This window comes from Saimiri boliviensis, chromosome 17 (genome assembly GCF_048565385.1).
Source record: "Saimiri boliviensis isolate mSaiBol1 chromosome 17, mSaiBol1.pri, whole genome shotgun sequence".
In the NCBI taxonomy this organism is placed as follows: Eukaryota; Metazoa; Chordata; class Mammalia; order Primates; family Cebidae; genus Saimiri; species Saimiri boliviensis.
The window spans coordinates 57,404,192-57,423,536 of NC_133465.1; the positions used below are offsets into that span (position 1 = coordinate 57,404,192).

General features: G+C 37.3%; 1 protein-coding gene across 4 annotated transcripts in view; it reads left to right on the forward strand.

Moving 5' to 3' along the window:
• CEP112 (centrosomal protein 112) overlaps nucleotides 1–19,345 on the forward strand; it is a 563,636-nt gene that overhangs the window by 427,990 nt on the left and 116,301 nt on the right. For all 4 annotated transcript variants that reach the window (XM_074388877.1, XM_003931804.4, XM_074388878.1 and 1 more), the window contains 2 exons: nucleotides 3,750–3,812; nucleotides 11,145–11,294. In XM_074388877.1, coding sequence (XP_074244978.1) covers nucleotides 3,750–3,812; nucleotides 11,145–11,294 — 213 coding nt within the window. The remainder of the gene's footprint in view (nucleotides 1–3,749; nucleotides 3,813–11,144; nucleotides 11,295–19,345) is intronic.

The window sequence follows — 19,345 nt, forward strand, 5'->3', positions numbered from 1 at the left end:
ATTACATAATGAGTAAGGGTTTAATTCTCCAGAAGACGTATCAATCCTTAACAGGTGTGTATATACCTAACAGAGCATTAAAACACATGAGGCAAAAAAACAAACAAACGAACAAACAAAAAACTATGTGAGGCAAAAACTGATAGAACTGCAAAAAGACAGAGACGAATCTACTATTACAGTTGTAAACTTCAATACCCCCTATCAGAAATGGACATATCCAGCAGGCAGAAGAAGAATAAGAACATAGTTGAACTCAACAACACCATCAATTTACTGGAAATAATTACTATTTTAGACTACTTCATCCAAAAGCAGCAGCTTACACATTCCTTGCAACCTCACATGGAACATTCCCCAAAACAGACCACATTCTGGGGCATAAAATGTATCTTAACAAACTTAAAAGAATAGAAATCATATAATACCTGATCTGAGACCACAATGGAACTAAACTAGAAATCAACAGAAAGATAGCTGGAAATCTCCAAATACTTTAGGATTATATAGCACACTTTAAAAATCACATGGGTCAAAGAAGAAATCTCAATATAAATTTAAAAATATTTTGAGCTAAATTAAACCACAACTTACCAAAGTTTATGGTATGAAAAGAAAACTTCAGAGGTATGGACTGGGGCCATAGAAGAGGAAAAGGGCTTGCACGGCCTCCACTCATTCATTAGATGAACAATTACGCCCCAAACGCTATGTTAGGGGCTAGGAGCTACCTTCTAGGATCTCATAACCTAGTGGGAGAGAGATAAGTTAACTAACCATGACCAATTCAGCCTTAGTATTACTGTAGAGGTGAGCCTGGAGCAGGCTGTGAGGATGGGATTGCTTCCTCATCCTCTTTGTGATATGAAAATAGACAATCATTTGCTTCCAGTTAAAGGCAGCAGATAGAACTCACCTGTTTTTATTTCCACTCCCTGAGGAAGTTCCATCAAAATGAAAGTAATGAAATCGAAAAAGGCATGAACCAGTGGTTTTTAACCTTGGCTGAACATTTGAAATAACAGCAGAGATTTTTTTAAAATCCTAGTGCCCAGCCTGTAGCCCAGATGAATTAAATCAGAACCTCTGCAGATGGGACTTAGGCATCAAGATTTTAGACTATATATATATATATTTTTTTTTTTCAAAGAAAATGAGAGATAACAGTACACATAAGAAATCAATAGCATTGGCCGGGCGCGGTGGCTCAACCCTGTAATCCCAGCACTTTGGGAGGCCGAGGCGGGTGGATCACGAGGTCAAGAGATCGAGACCATCCCGGTCAACATGGTGAAACCCCGTCTCTACTAAAAATACAAAAAATTAGCTGGGCATGGTGGTGCGTGCCTATAATCCCAGCTACTCAGGAGGCTGAGGCAGGAGAATTGCCTGAACCCAGGAGGCGGAGGTTGCGGTGAGCCGAGATCGTGCCATTGCACTCCAGCCTGGGTAACAAGAGCGAAACTCCGTCTCAAAAAAAAAAAAAAAAAAAAAAAAAGAAATCAATAGCATTGAGAACTTGAAAAAGGCTGGGCCTGAAATGGACTTAGCGGAACTAAGAATCCTAAAAAATGAACGGTTTCTGGGGGAAGGGAGGCTTGAAGGATGCCAGTTAGAGGCACTAGGATATTTTCTGTGGAAGAACTTTGGGAAGGTTCAGAAATTAGAGAGACTGGGTATGGGGAAGAGTGAAGAACTGGAAGATTGGTTGAAAGTCTATTTTTGGAACAGATGATCCAGATTTTATCTCAAGCCTGCCCCCATCCCTACCCTTGGTTTGCTTTCTGGAGAGATGGAATGAGAAAGGGGTTCAGGTACAGTTGAGGGGAAATGTGAGGCTGGCCTTGCGCAAGTCAGTCTCCTGAACACCCCAACGCCCTTCTGGAAACACTGGACACCTGATTTGTGCTGCCTGGCAGGAAACTGGAGGATGCAGCTCTGGGCAAACTGATCCAAGAGGGAAATCCAGTCCAATGCTGACATGAGAGAGTCCAGGCTCCTTTGTAATATACCCTGAAGGCCTCATTTTGAATAAGAAAGGACACCAAAGATCATCAGACATTTGAGTAAAGTATCTAACATGAAAGACAAAGACAAAACCCCACAAGTGAAAGTAAATAAAGGGAACTCACAAGAAAAAAAACCACATGCTACTGAGCAGGAAAAAAATAAAATATGTGTGTAGATAGATAGATAGTTATAGATAGATGACGGATGGATGGATAGAATAGGTAGGTAGATAGACAGAGACAGACAGACAGACAGATAGATAGATAGATAGATAGATAGATAGATAGATAGAGATGGCTGTCAGGACTGTACTGCAAGACATGACGCGGTGCTCTGGCTGATGGAGCATCTGTGCTCTGCAGCCAAAGTGTGACTTTGTGTTCTGGCTTCATCACTTCTTAGCTGTGTGATGCTAGGTTATCCCCCTAACCACCTAAGAAATAGATGCTCTAACCACCTAAGAATAGAATCTTCCTATTCGTGTGGAACTATATCGTATTTTTATGAGTATACAAATAAACAATATGGTTTTAATATTTCAGCCATTAAAAACCCAAGAAAAAATAGGCATTTTTAACCATCTGCCTTAGTTTCCTCATCTGTAAAAAGAGGGATGATGATGCTGTTCAGAGAACAAAAAGGAGCTGTTGGAAATTATGAATATGATGGCAGAATATAAAGTTTGAGGGATAAATACAAACTTTAGGTAAAAATTGAGGAAATTCTGAAAATAATAAAAAAGACAAAGAAATGGAACATAGAAACAATAAGAAAAAGAGATATTAAACCTGAGAGCCACAAAATCAGAGTTGCAGGGAGGGACATACACAGAGAGGGAGACAGACAGACAGACAGAGACAGATGGACAGACAGACAGACAGACAGACTGACAGAGAGACAAGAGGAAATCATGAGAGTAGTGACCAACCTTTCCCAGTAGTGAAGGACACAAGTTTAGACTGAAAGAGCCTCATTAGTGCCTGCAGGATTGTTGTGAAAAAGACCCAGTCTAGGACACATTACTGTGATATTTTTAAATACTGATGATGAAATAAAGATTCCAAAATTTTCCAAAAAGCAGAAAGCAGATCACAAAAAAAGAATTGGCACTTGAGTGGCAGAGGGGATAACCAAGCCCTAAGCAATGTGGACTGATTCTGGAAAGGCCACCATATTTCCAGGACATGAAACTCGTTTGATTTAGACATATTTGTCACTGTAAAAATTAGCTCTTATGCGTTTGGCAGAGTTTGGGCTCAAGCCTTTGCTCAGTGAGTCTCAAAATCCCATATCTCCTTTGCCCGGGAGCATCTATTTTTTATTTTTCAATTAAGGTGGAAAATTATTAAATGTACCTCCCTTTCCTCTTCCTCCACTTCCGTCTTCCTTTTCCTTGCCCCTCTTGTTTCTTCTCCCTTTCCCTTACTTTACCTTCTGAGCCTTCATACTTTTTCTGTGTCTATCTCTGTTCTCTTTCTCCCTTTCTCTTTCTATCCACAGAAGTCTTATGTTTGTCTAATAATTGGCAGAAGAGATCTTTTTTTTTTTTTTTTTTTTTTTTTTTTGCTTTTTATGTGATGAATAGTTGGCGTAACATCAAAGACAAGCCATGTGGTTTTCTGACTGCCCCAGAAGGGCGGTGCAGCTGGCAGGCATCCCAGCTGCCTGGTGATAGGCATGTGAAGAGATACCAAGCTCACAGGTCACCGTGTATGTGTTCATGTACGTGTGTTTTTCAGGCCAACAGCAGGCTGAAGCAGATTGAGAAGGAATACATTCAGAAGCTTGCCAAATCGTCACAGGTAAGCAACATGAAAAGAAACAAAACAAGGTAAAACCCAAAACAAAAATGAAACCTCCATGTAAAAGCCTTTGTACTTTCTTTTTTTTCTTTTCTTTCTTTTTCTTTTTTTTTTTTTTTTTTTTTTTTTGCTGGCAACAAAGACTTTTTTTTTTCTTTTTTTTAAATATATATTTTATTGCATTTTAGGTTTTGGGGTACATGTGAAGAACATAAAAGATTGTTGCATAGGTACATACATGACAATGTGGTTTGCGGCCTTCCTCCCCATCACCTGTATCTGGCATTTCTCCCCATATTATCCCTCCCCAACAAAAGCCTTTGTACTTTCAAGTTAAACTTAATTCTTTTCAGTTTTTTTGTGGAATTGCATCATATTTTTCTGGGTATACAAATAAACAGAATATGGTTTTAATATTTCAGTCATTAAAATCAAGAAAAATTAGGCATATTTAACCATTTGAAACAACACACACATGCACACAAACACACACACGCACAGATGTTGTAAAACCAGCCTGTGCACTTGAACAAGCCCAGGCTGAAACATACTTCACAAGGACAGGAGATATATACCTACATTTGTGATGTAAGCAGTTTGGTACTAGCTGTGCTTTTTTTTGTAATATCCCATTTTGCTTTACATAAAGGCTGCCTCAAACAACATTCAAAATGACAAATAATTCTAGGCTACGTCTGCAGCTCAACTGTTGACTCTTTTGGGAAAAAGAGAATCCTAAGTCACTATATCCACAACTTGCTATTTGTACTTACTATTGTAGTTTTAGTATAAGAGAGGCCGATAATTGAATGCCTGTCCCTACTTGAAACATGCTCAGAGTACTTTTTCAGCATAAGTTTTTACAGTGATATCCAGTAGTATCATTTAAGGAACTCTAAGTATTCCTTAGTTGTACAAGTGATTCTAGAACAAATAAATACTACTTACTTTCACTTTGCAGGTAGGTAAATCCATTTGGTTTTGTAAGTATCATATTTAATGACTGGTAAAATCAGCTCTTCTTCATATATGTATATATATATACACACACAGTGGTATTTGGCAGTAAACTGGAATTTGTGTACCGTACTACCACATAATGCCACATAATAGTAGTAACAACAAAACAATAAAAATATCTAATGTACGCGGGACACTAACCATGTTGACTCATTCAGTCTTTCATAATAATTCTGGGATTAGGAACTATTATTGGTGCCACTTTTCCATTTGAGAAAACTGAGATTCAGAGAGATAAGATCACATAAGTTGGCAAGTGACTAAGCCAGTGCCCAGTCTGGATCTGACTTCAAAGTGAAAATTCTTAACACTACCAGCCTGGCCCATTTTTAATATGGCAAAACTTTGGTGATAATTATAAAATGTCTTGTTTCTTTTTCTTTTTGTTTGTTTGTTTGTTTGTTTTTTGTTTTGAGACAGTTTTGTTCTTGTGGCCCAGGCTGGTACAGTGGTGCAGTGGTGCAGTCTGGACCCACTACAATCTCCACCTCCAGGTTGGTTTCAAGTGATTCACCTGTCTCAGCCTCCTAAGTAGGTGGGATTACAGGCACCTGCTACCATGCCTGGCTAATTTTTTTGTATTTTTAGTAGAGACAGGGTTTCACCATATTGGTCAGGCTGGTCTCGAACTCCTGACCTCAGGTGATCCACCCACCTCAGCCTCCCAAAGTGCTGGGATTACAGGCATGAGCCACCACTCCCAGCCTAAAATTTCCATTCTACTAATTCACATCCCATTAGAAAAGCAAGAAGTCTTTGTCCAAATGAAGAGTCATATGTGTTTATGTAAGAAATGATGCTTATGTCTTGATTGCCATTATTCCAGCCCTTCCTTGAGAAAGGAACATGGAGAAATATCCTTTTAATCCACTGAAAAAAATTCTTACAATTAAAAAAAAATCTATTTAGGCCAAAAGTTGAAGTTTAAATTAAAACATTAAAAATCCCCAGTTGGCATATCATAATATTCTGCTTATTTTGCTTTATGTTAAATGGGGAAAGCAGACCGAGAGTGAGATATAAGATAGCTAATAAAAATGCCTAAATAATGAGAGTGTAAACAGGAGTATTTGTCTAAAGGAATGTATGAAGAAGCCTGATTAGTTGATATTAAAGCAAATTAAACATAAGTGAAAGCAGAAGATAGCCTGAGCTCTGGAGTCCAACACCCCTGGATTTGAATACCAGCCCTACCACTTCCGTGACCTTGAGCAAGTTACCTGACCTCTTTGGAATTCAGTTTCCTCATCTGTCAAGTGGAGGAGCAGTACTAACCTCATAGGATGGTTTTAACTATTAAGTAAAACAATGCCAAAAATGTGTTCAGCATAGTGCCTAGTACACACTAAAGCACCTAATGACTGTGAGTTATTATAGTCTCAGCACTAAAATTGTCATAGAGAAAGAGGAAGGGAGGGAGAGAAGAACGAAAAAAGGTTTGGAAGGTGGGACAGATTATTGCTTCAGACACTATGTTTTTGGGTGTTCATAAGTTGATAAAATCTCCCTGAAAAGTTTGGAGAGGCATAGGGTTGCTGTTTTCCCAAGAAAAGACTTGAAGGAGGAGAAGGAAGAACCAACTAGTAACAACCGTCATTTCATTAATCAAGGGACAGTGCAACACCAAAACACCTTAGAAAGGGTGTCATGGAATAAAAGATAGTCCATCCTTCTCATAAAAGTTAGGATGAGAACCTTACATTGATAAGGGTTTGTTTTCCCATCCCTAAATATTTATATACGTGAACTGGCATTTGAGAAACCTTAGTCTATCTACAATGCCAGTCAGTTTAGAAAAGCATGTCTGATTATTTTTAAATGAGCATTATGAAACAGGACTGTGGATTGATCTCTTCATATTTAAGTGATCGTTTGTTGGAATCTCTAACTTATATCTTATTAAGCCGATGAAAAACACTAAAAGCCAAATTGCTTAACTCTGTCGGGTTTTTAAAAAGCCCTCTCTGAAAAAAAGAGAATGAATGCATTAGTAATGAATGTGTTGGTACCCCCAGAGAGCATCAGACTAAATTTGAAAAATATTTTAAAGATTTTCCTCCTTTAGAGGAAGCTACTTACTTTTCATGATTTTATCAAGCCTTCAGGACCTAATAGACCATGTACGCTGAACCCTGGGCACACCTGAGAACTGTGCCCCCTTCTGATATCTGCAGCGCTCACCCTCACCACCACTGCAGTGTTGGCATCATCTCTGGGCACACCCCCAAATATCATTTTCATCAGAATCACATTTTTTTTTAATCTTAACAAAAGAATGGAGATGGTGCAAACACCGCAGTGGTGAATACTGAAGCTTACTCCACTTAAAACATTGAAATAGTAAGTTATTATATATTAACCTTGTCTCTTCAATATTAATATGGTTTTCCCCACTCAACCTAGTCATCTAGTGGCCATTTTCCAAGGAAAGACACTGCCATTTTGTCAGAATGTCCATAGTTAGAAACATGGGCAGGACTGATGTTGGGATGCCAGTCGAGCTGCCTGCTGCCAAGGGACTGGTGTCTCCTACCACTGCCCCATACTTACTACCCAACAACTGATGCATATTAGTACCTGGGAATATTCCACATGACCCTGTGCCCATCTTTATGCCAGCCTCCTGGAGTCCAACCCAGAATGCACAGGGCATCCACTTACTTGATGAGGAGCTTCAGCGTTCACCTAACCTTCCTAACCTTCCTAAGTGCCTTGTCTTCTCTATTGTATTCTATTTTAAAGAAGAGTTCTATAAAACTCTCAAACTGTACTACAATCTGAAAAACAATCGAATGAGTCGAAGATGAAATTCTAACCCTTATTTAGGATCCTGCTCTTTTTTTTAAGGCCACTAACATTTTCCCAAAGCGTTAATTGCTTAACCATTATTATTAACTATTATGACTTTCATGGGTTCATTGCTTACAGCATCAGCTCAAAGTAGCTCTCCTTTTGTTTCCCAAAATATAATTTTTAATAGCCATATGAAAATGCTCTAATCCGTTTCTTTGTTTGAAGCTAATGCAGTATAAACATTTTAGTTGAGTGGTAGCATTTTATTCTATGGTTTTTAATTATGATTCAATCAAAACTGGAGGGTTTTGATTATGATTATATATTAGCTTTCATTTTTTCTTAGAAATTTTAACATTATTATTCTACAGTAAGGGTAGATTATCTGAATACAATTTGCCAGGTGATGATTTTTTATTGCTTACCATGATTATAGTTCTACTTAAACTGAGTGCCAGTTATTATATACCCCGAGCTAAGAAGAAAGTAGTTCATTTTCTTATACTCTAGGTCTACAACCTGGAGAGTTTTGTTCCTTACCTGAAGCATGTTAATCTAATTATTATGATTATTTCTCAATCTTAAAGTATTAAATTTTGTTTTTAAAATTATCCTTATTTTAGTTACTGCTCTATAGCCGTATCATCTGTGAGTCTGTTCAACCAAATAATTTATCTATGTATCTAGCCAAGTTGTTTCACCTGAAGTGTTTTAACATTCTCCCCCTTATATCGCCTTCCTAGGTTTTAAAAATAGCTTTCCAAAAATAATCTCAGTATTTCCCCCAAAGGAATGTCTCCTTATTCCCCCAAAGAATGTAATGTTTTATTTTCCACATAAAAGCAAGCATGTCCTTCTTAGAACATCCTGGACTTGTAGTCTCTTCCAAAACCTGCAGTTTTTTTTCTTTTTGAGGTGGAGTTTCACTCTTGTTGCTCAGGCTGGAGTGAAATGGTGCAACCTTGGCTCACTGCAGCCTCTACTTCCCGAGTCCAAGTGGTTCTCCAGCCTCAGCCTCCCAAGCAGCTGGGATTACAAGCATGCATCACTACACCCAGCTAATTTTTTGCATTTTTAGTAGAGATGGGGTTACCCCATGTTGGCCAGGCTGATATTGAACTCCTTGCTTCCGGTGATCTGCCCACCTCAAAACCTAAATTTATTTTGTCCTAAATCTTCTGAAAATGAGAAATGTCGCTGTTCCATGCCCTTTGATCATTTGAAGTATCCCAGAATATTTTTTATCTTTATTCTTTGGTCAGTTACAAGCTAGTCTCAATCTTAGTACTTTTTAAAGAAAAAATTACTTTGTACTTTAAAAATACATCACATGACTGCAGTTGTGGATACATGAATGTATACATGTGTTAAAACTGCACAGAACTAAACACACGCACACACCCTCTCTCTCTCTTGCCCTCCTTCTCTCTCCAGAATTAAACCCACTCTACAAAGTTGTAGTTTACTCAGCTTAAAACATTGAAATAGTAAGTTGTTTTTTTACTGTTTGACCCCATGTTCTCATAAAAGATCAATCTTCAATTTTATATTAGGCCAAGGAAATCTGGCTCTTTTTAGCCCTGGCTTCTCTGGCTCCGTGACTGTGAGTTCATTGTTCTGTGCATCCATTTTTGACATTTACTATGAGAATTTAACCTTTCCTGTTTCACAGAAGTGCTTTTTACTGTGAGAATTTACTCATTTACTATGAGAATTAATTGAACTGATGTAAGAATGGAAACAATATTTAATCACAATTCAGAAAATGGATGAAAACATCTTCATTCTCAGTAAATGAAGGCCTCCACTCACAGCAGAAGTTTCGAGTTTGCATTTAATAATATCGACATACTGCTATTATCTATTTTGTCATTTCACAATTGGCTAAATATTTGATTATGGACAAATTCTAAATGTCAAGCTTTGGCACAGTGAATTTGTTCACTTCTCAAAGCATAAATACTCCATATTTTATTGTCAAGATGCTACTATTTATGTCAGTAGTAACAACTAGTATTTCTATAGCATTTGGCTTCAGACAGTTTCTATTTATTGCCTTATAATTCTATAATCCAGTTTCATCACCACAAAATAGGTGAAAAACCTAGCTCAAGAAAGATGCCTTGTCCAGTATTTCTCACCAACTGCCCTTGCCCCTGCTTAGAACCAAAAGTATTATATTCGAACACGGTCTAATGTTGTTTCTTTTATTAGAAGAAACAACTATTTCCTGCTTTTAAAGAGTCATCACTATTGAATTTGCAAGGAAATGAATACATCCAAACCAAAGGAAGGACAATGCTCTCAGAAGACCAGTTAAATATAAAAGTTTCTCATCAGATGGTTAATTTGAGAAGCTGGAAGAACCCTGTCTGGGAGACAACAGATTCTTAAATGTAGGGAATACTACAGGAGGGAATGAAAATGGCACCATGTAAAGCAAAATAATTATCCATGAGTTAGGAAGAAAACAGCCTACTTGGAAGTATAAACTTCTCTGCAATACCAAAAACATATCTTAGAGAAAGATAAAATTGCCTGGTTAAAAGGCCCAATTAGTGCAGCAATTGGTCTGACTGCCTGTCTTCTTAGTTGGATGTCATTTTCAACAATGTAAGATATTTGGCCTCTTTCCATGCCTCTGCACCCTCATTTATAATAGATAGGCAAACCTAGCCTGGTGGCTCACGCCTGTAATTCTAACACTTTGGGAGGCCGAGGCAGGTGGATCACCTGAGGTCAGGAGTTCAAGACCAGCCCGGCCAACATGATGAAACCCTGTATGTACTAAAAATACAAAAAATTATCTGGGTGTGGTGGTAGGTACCTCCGTAATCCCAGTTACTGGAGAGACTGAAGCAGGAGAATCACTTGAACCCAGGAGGCGGAGGTTGCAGTGAGCTGAGATTGCACCATTGCACTCCAGCCTAGGCAACAAGAGCAAAACTCCATCTCAAAAATAAATAAATAAAAATAAGAAGTAAAAGATACACAATAGTAATACTTGTCCCACAGTAGTAAATGACATAAGAACTTAAAATGTTAAACACAATACACAAACATTACTGTATTCCCAAAAATTATTGCTTAGAATTAGGTGACTGAAGAATAAACTCTGTTCATTTTTTTCTTTGGTTATTACACTTCAAAGCATTATGAAAAGCAGAGTAGCTTTTCTCATTCTAATAAGTGTATTTCTCAGTAAAATAAAATCTGACACTTTTCATATTTTTGAGATCACAGATGTTCTTTCTTATGATGAGTAAATATTGTGGAATGTTATAGTGGAAACGTCTTCCAAGTATATTTGGTTCAGCAGTTGTTCACCATTCACAGTTTTATTAAAGTCTTTTATTGTGTGGAATTTCATGCATTATAGTGTGTGATATGTTAATTGAAAATATTTAGTTTGTGGAATAGAGTTTTGCCAAATCCATTCTTTTGTTAAGCATAAATACATATAAAATAGATGCCTCTCCCAGAAGAATTTGAAGTTATAGCATGCTGTTTTCATTTTAGATCATAGCAGAACTTCAGACAACCATTTCCTCTCTGAAAGAGGAGAACAGCCGGCAGCAGCTTGCTGCAGAAAGGCGGCTCCAGGATGTTATACAAAAGTTTGAAGATGAGAAGAAGCAGCTGATTAGAGATAATGACCAAGCAATCAAGGTAATCTGAAGACTTCAGTAACCAGTGGTACCAGCTGCTTTAATGTAATTAAAAGGAGGGCTGAAATCCCAGCAGTGGGCAGATGAATGCGGGTATCTGGCTTGTTCACACAGCCTGCAGTAATTCCATTCACTGGACTCTACCTTTGATGTATCCAGTGACTCAGGCTGACTTCCCTCTAAGAGATCGCATGCCAGCATAAAAAGTCATTTTTGGCAAGCCCAGTCCATTCACATTGAACAAATATTTTAAAAATACCCTCTCCTTTCTCTGGAGAACCACTTTGGAATTGTCTCTTGAAATTAGAATGACTGTTTGAGCCCAGTACTGCTGGCTATTAAAGTCAGAAGTCAGCTTCCAATTTACATTCTGTTCTTTGCCCACATCCTTTCATTATGTATTCGCATAATGAGAAATAACCTGTTTGAGGCTTGGAATGCCAACTATTTGATGTGCTTTGACACAGTGCAGGATGGATGTGTTGCTGCTGAGAACCTAGGTTGTTTCCAAATGACTTCAGAGAATCACACCTTTAATAGCAACAGAAAATTCCCTGGACCCTGATTCTTTCGGTGAGAGGCATTTAGATCTCAAAGTAGTTTTTTCTTGGCTTCATAGCAGTGAATATTATTGTAAGGGTCTGCATCATGCAGGGTTGAATCTGTGAGGATAAGCATCTGGAAACCTTTATAAATGAGGCTTAAGAGAGAACAAAACATTTTTGAAGAATTCCCAGCAAAAGATTATTTTTCAGCGACTTTAGTTTGCCATAACGATACTTAAAGCGTGTAGAGTAATCATATAAAGCAAAGAACAATAAAAGAAACGTTTGGGTTTTAATAGCTGCCCTTTCCTGCCTTATCTCTGCATCTACTTTTTCTATAGCCTATTGCAGGCAATCTGAGTAATGTTGGGAAGAGTTAGTGTTAATGTCACCTGCTTTTTATATATTCCCTTTAAGCTGAGACAACAGTAGATAGAAGAAAAAGCCTTAAGATATGGACAAAACCTTCAAGGCCATTACATCCAGCCTCCTCACTTTACTGGTGAGGACTTATTTGTTAATGACATTTTCCCTGCATATTTCTACCTGTGAGCTTATTTCCCCTACCTGTGTTATGGACAAAAAAAAGATTTTTTTCATATTCTAGTGGTTTAAAAACATCTTTCAAGTTTTTTCTCATTTACAAACACACAGGAAGTGCCCCATTGATCTGTATAACTGATTCGCTTCACAGAAACTGCGTCGCAGATTTTTAAAAATTGTTTTAGTTCTATAAAATTTCCGTATTAAGTGGATTTCTTTTTTTACTTTATGTCCAAATACCAAGTGGTAGGTAATATTCAAATTTTAAATGAACAGTCAAATCTCAGTATAAGCAAAAATGGAAAATATAAGTTTACTGCTAACAATGTAGTTCTAGTACTGTTTCTTGATTTTAAAAATCTTGAAAGAATTATAATTAGCGTAATTGCCATTTTAAACTAATTATCATTTTCATTATTTAATTTTAAAATTATTTAATAATTTAGTTAATTCTCACAGTTTTATAATATATACAAAAACGTATGTATCATATGTTACCTGAAAATAAAAAATCAAAATTACAGTATAGGTAAGATATAGCTAAGTTTTGAGTCACTCACTTAGATTATACATAAAGTAAATGACATTTCTTTTTTGCTAACCTACATTAAAGTTGCTAAGGTAATTGATTCATTAACATTCATTGCCTTGGCTGTTTTTTGTAAGCATATATTACAAAAAATAATGCAAATAATAGCTGATATTTACTCAACATGTACTTTGTACCAGGCTCTGCCAAACATTTTCATTCATCTCTTGTTCCATTATCTCATTTAAATCTTATGGTAATCTTCATGAGGAAGGTATTTCTATCATCCCCATCTTACAAATGGGGAATCTGAAAGCATGAGGTTAAATAACAAGCCCGATCATCCTGATGGACAATTGGCAGAGGCAGTTTCAAGCCACAGTCTCTCTTTCTGGAGAGCCTCAACTATTAACTGTTATGCCATACCCCAGTGTCCTACATTCTGTCCATGAAAATGAGTCAAATGACCAAGTGCCAAAATGAACCTGGATATTCCCATTCTATTCTTCTCTCTGCATGAACGATATAACATTTTTGCAGCAGTTGTTTGATTTGGACATTCTGATTATATTTAAGTGTTTTGTACATGTAGATATAGGTACATGAATAGATATTGATACTAAGAGAGAGGCATAGCCACTATGAAGCTTGATTTTCTGGGACCAAATACATTTGTCTGCAGATACAGTCAATAGTCCCGTAAAAGTAACTGTGAAACATACTTCACTCCACTTCCGGGTTGATGATGAACTGAGCTCTTTCAAGCTGGTGATCAAGAATGGAGGCAGAGGGTAAACCTAGTACTCATTCTGTCAGAGCTTGTAATAATGTTCCCGCAAATATAAATCATCAAAGTAATTCTAGAGAAAAGGTGCGGTATACTAAAATCCACGTAAAGGGCCCGCCAGTCAGGTGCAATATAACTTGATAAAACATTTCTCGAGGATAATTTGACAATACCTATCATTCATTATTAAATTGCCTGAGAGATGTACCTAGCCTTTGACCCATTTTTAGAGTTTGCCCAAAGGTGGCAATTAGTAATCACACTAAGATTTAGCTAATCAAAAAGATGCTTGTTCTGGCTTTCATCCTTTCAGTCAATAGTTGTTTCTTCAGCTCCTCTTACGTGATGGGTACCTGTGACACCAGCATTCTCTATATTCTTTCCATATTTTTAACTATAGCAAATACACTGAAAACTGTGCACTATTGGAAATGATGTTGGAGAGAATATTTAAGAATATTGAAAATGTTCACAAGATGTTTTTCAATGAAAATGCACATTACAAAAAATAGACATGAGCTCATTTTGCAAAACAAAAGTGTAACTCGAGAAAAAAGACTACAATTATATCAGAATTTTACTTGTGGATATCTCTGAGTGGTAGAATTTATTATTTTTTCTGTACTTAAATTATAACAGCACTTTTGCAATGAGAAGCAAAAAAATTGTTTGATAAAAAGGAAAAAGCTACCAGCCTGAAGAAACCCATTGAACATTATGGGAATAGTCATAGGTGAGACTAACAGCGGGCATGATCCTCACTGTCCACGAAACAACAGATGAAGTAAGGTCTTTTACAGAACAGAATTCCTTTAGTGTAAAAAGAGTTATACAAACAAACAAAATTCATAAGAGTAGATACTTTATGCTATAATACCCTATCTTTTAAAAATCAAGAGCAAAAAAATCTTCTATATCACTTATTTACTGCCTTAGCTCACTCTTTACATTCAAAGTCACACCTTTCAAAAGAATTTTCACCACTGCATACCCCAAAACTTGGTGGCTTAAAGCAACCACTATCTGCCCGTAATTCTTTGGCTCAGAAATTTGGGCAGGGATCAGCTGGGTGGTTCATCTGCTCAATGTGTGGCATTGGCTGGGATGCTTTATGAGGTTACGTTCAGCAGAAAGGTTGGCTGGGGCTGGAATGTCTGAGCTGGTCCCAGGCCCTCTCCATATGAGCTTTCTCTCTAACCAATTAATTAGATTTTTCACTTAGCAGCTGATGTCAAAGAGAAATAATTAAAAGGGGTAAAAGCAGAACCTGCATTTCCTTCCATTAAGCGCTGCCCTAGCAAGATTCACCGAGTCGCTTCCACCACATTCTGTTGATTAAGATAGGTCATAGTCCAGCCCAGAATCAAGAAGAGGAGAAACAGTGACTATTCCCTCAGTGGGAGGAATGGCATAGATTTTGAGGCCATCTTACATCTACTACAGTAGTCTATACTAAAGGTCCAATTTTTATATCCCATTTATTCCTCAACTATACAAAATAGTACAAAGAGGAAAATACCTATATTCCTGCTACCCATAATCAATACTAATTAGCATCATGGCATATTTGCATCCATCTTTTTTTTTATAAAGAAAATCTATTCTCTTGTTTTTGAAGAAGTATGAATGTCATATGCTCATTTATAAATGATTTAAAATGCAAGAATTAAAAAAAAGTAATAGTTTTTAAAGCCACCTCAAATCCTATCACCCAAAAATAACCATCATAGAATTAAGCTAAATATTATTTTTGATATCCTACTATGTATAAGGGAAAAAGAAAAGAAAGCTTAGTAGGCTTATGAAATGAATACTATAGATTTTTGTTTGTTTGTTTTAGAAAAATCCTTAATTTTACTTTAATTCAACAAATGAAAGAAACTAAAGTGAAACAGAAGGAATTGTTCAGAACATGTTGACTCTGCCTGAAAAACATGTACATGTGCACCCTCATGCTTTCTCCCGTAATCCTTCCCTATCACCTCCTACCTCGGATAGTAGTAGTATTTTTGCACTGTCTGGGTTTATGATATTCACAATTTTTAAACCATATCCTGTAGTTTAACTCTCATGCTATATTTAAATCTGTGCAGTGCTTATTCTAGGCCTTTGACCGTACTGCCTCCATTCCCAAAGTTTTTACTTTGATTTGTTTCTTGATTGGCTGGATGGTGCTGTCTTCCATGAGTTTTTTCATGTATTAGAACGTCTACTGGCTAACCTTTATGATTGAATGGTGTGTTGCATGGGCGCAGTGTTCCTGTTCACATTTTCTCCCCATGTGTAAACACAGCTCATCAAGCATTTAAGATTGCTATGAGAAGGCTGGGCTAGACAGAGTGTTCCTCTGTGTAAGTAATTTGCTTTTCCTGAGGCATTTCTGAAGAAGTCTTTCTTTCTCATATAAGTTTAGTAGATTAACCAGGATAAGTTGAGTAAGCAGCTGAGATCTGTCTACATGTTCTGTATTCAATAGCAAATACTTCTGAAGCTTAGTGGTTCTTCTTGTAAGTGAAACTGATTTGTAGTGTCTCTGTATGTTCTTTGACCTGAGGGAAGGGGAAGGCAGAGCTGGCACCCAAGCCAGCATGCACCTGGCTGAACTGACTCTTCTCACTTTGAGATTATGTTAAGGGTGTTTCAGGGTTCACATTACTTACATGGGAGGGGCATCTTCTGTTCCTTTGAGTTTTTAATGACCCCAATTTGGTATATATCCTTAAGTCCTTCCCTCAGAGGTAGCCAGCCTTGATGTTTATCTGTTTTTCTACCACATCCATCTCCCCTGCTCTCAGCCAGAAGAGGAAAAAGATGAGACTGCCACACCATTTCCTTCTCTCCAGATTTGGTGATAGTATTAAGAATTCCCAGGGTTTTGACTCATAACAAAATAATGATCATAGGGCCATGGGCAAGTTTTGAAGTTGAGCCCCTGTGCAACTCTTAACCATGCTCCAGAATCAGATTTCTTTCCTTGTCCCCAGGTTTTTTATTTTTTATTTTTTTTTGTATGATTTCTACCTTACCACTTGATATTGTTCTGTGCATGCATTTTTGCTAACTTTTACTCCTCTTTACTCATTTTATTTGGTCTTGGAAGAGGGACGTTCAATCTACTACCTGATCTCAGAGGCCTAGTTCACTTCTTTCTAACATTTAACAAGGAACTTCTGCTCTTCAGTTATTACCACAATAATGCTACATAACAAACACTTTTGGAGACTCAGTGACTTTCACTAATGTTTATTTTTCTTGCAACATGTCTACAGGTCACTGTTGTGGCTCAAATTCAGAATGTGCATTAACTGACCAGGTTTGCCTCCAGGCTTTAGATTGATTTCAGGCCAGCTCTACACATCTGTACAGTCTGCTTGGACTAGTAGTTGTGTGGAATATCCTCTTCATGGTAGATTACAGAAGGCGCAAGAGGATGGGTTGAAAGACATCCCTGTATCCTCAGCCTCATTTTTGTCCACATCAATGAGGCAGGGAAATTATATATTGACTCTAGTTAGAAGACCATGAACATCTGTTAACAGCGATTTAACCTGAACATAACTAGCCTCTAAAAACTTCCTTAGCTCTATGGCTGCACTTTCCTGGGGCGTCTCCCTTTCTGAATGCCTCTTTCCCATTCTTGTTCCAATCTCCTCTTTTTTGCACTGAAATAATGGTATTACTTAGGACCTATTTTGTTTTCTCTATATATACTAGATTGTCCCTGGACAACCTCAACCCTTCATGTTAACTTCTAGACAAATTAGTTTTGAATTTTCACCACCATTCAAACTTTTCTCCTGAGCCCTCAATCCAGATTTCTACTGTTGGACATTTCCATTAGGATGGGCCATAGACTGTGCAATCTAGACCTGTCATAAACTGAATTTATCTTCCTCTTGCTTTACTCCAGTCTCAGCCTGCTCCTCTTCTTGTATTGATCATCTAAATTAAAGTACCACCATCATACACCTAGTCACTGAAGTCAGATTCCTGGAAATATCTCTGAATGAATTCTTTCCTTCCCTTACCTCTCATAGGTCAGTTTCTAGAGAAAATGCCGAAATATCTCCAAACTTATACTCCACTCCCCAATCACTAGTTCCTACCTTGTAGGTCAGATCATCATCATCTTTGACCTTGCCTAGAACAATCACCCCTCTCTAGAGTCACTGCCAATAACTCGACCCTCTCAAATCTATGCCTCACATTATTGTTAAGATGACTTTTCTAAAACACAAATATGAGCATGTTGTTTTCTCTTAAAATTCATCAGTGGCTTTCCATTGCCTACGGGATAAGACTATACTTGTCAGTATGGCATACAAAACACTTTATCATCTAAACCAGCAGCCCTTAAGATATTCTCTGCAGACTCTGATGAGTCCCTGAGACCTTTACAAGAACTGCACAAGGTCAAAACTATTTTCATAAGAACACAAGACATCACTTTCCTTTTTTACTGTGTCAATACTTGCACGGATGGTATAGAAGCAATGGTGAGTAAAACTGCAGGTGCCTTCACACAAAACAAGGCATTAACATTAAACCATATGACTAGTTATTATTTTCTTCACTACCATGAACTTATGGTTATTTAAAAAAAGCAAAGCAATAAAATGTACAGACAGTCCCTGATTTAGAGTGGCTCGATTTACAATTTCTTGACTTTGGTTAATCAGGGTATTAAGTGCATTTTCCAACTTAAAGATATTTTCTACTTACATTGGGTTTATTGAGACTTAACACCATCTTAGTTGAGGAGCATCTGTATTGATTTTGTTAAAATCTCAAACCTCGAGGACACATCCCTTTCAATATTAATAGGAAGTACACATGAAGCACTTCTGCTGCATACTGAAGTAGGATGCCTGTCTTAGGGAAAAGCAGTTCTGTGTCTGTATGAGTATGAGCTGAACTCCAGGCACTCTGAAAGAACGATTGACAGGCAACCTATGCTTATTCACACTTGAGTATTTGGCAGATGTTTTCTTGAAAATGAATGAAATTAAACAAGCCTGACACTTCAAGGATAACAACTGACTACCTTGTTGCTAATGATAAAATTTGAGCTTTCAAGCAAAAATTAGAATTTTGGAAAACTAATACCACCACTGTGGGCTTGACAGCTTCATAATACTTACAGACTTTTCTGATGAGATTGGTGATATTATTAGCGATGTGGATGGCAAGAAAAGGGAAGGAAGGGAGTGAAGTGTATCAGCATTTGGAAGATTTGTATAACTCACGGAAACATGTTTTCCAAATGACAAACACACGTTACAAAACCATGCATGAGTAAAAGATTCATTCAAAATACAGAAGAGACCAATGGATGTTAATGTAATAGTGTGAAAAGCTCACTGACAGAGTTTCAGATTCCACATTGCAGCTAACTTTTAAGAAGCTACCCCTTGTCAAGTTTTGGTGTAGAAACAAAAATATCCCTATCATCTAAAAAGGCTGTTAATATACTCCTCCTTTTTCTAACGTCTTATCTATGTGAGAATAGATTTTCTTCCTATACTTCAATCAAAACAACATCTTGCAAGAGGTTGAATGCAGAAGCATATATGAGAATCCAGCTGCCTTCTATCAAACCAGGCATTGAAAAGATTTGCAAAAAATGAAACAGTTGTCTCATTAATTAT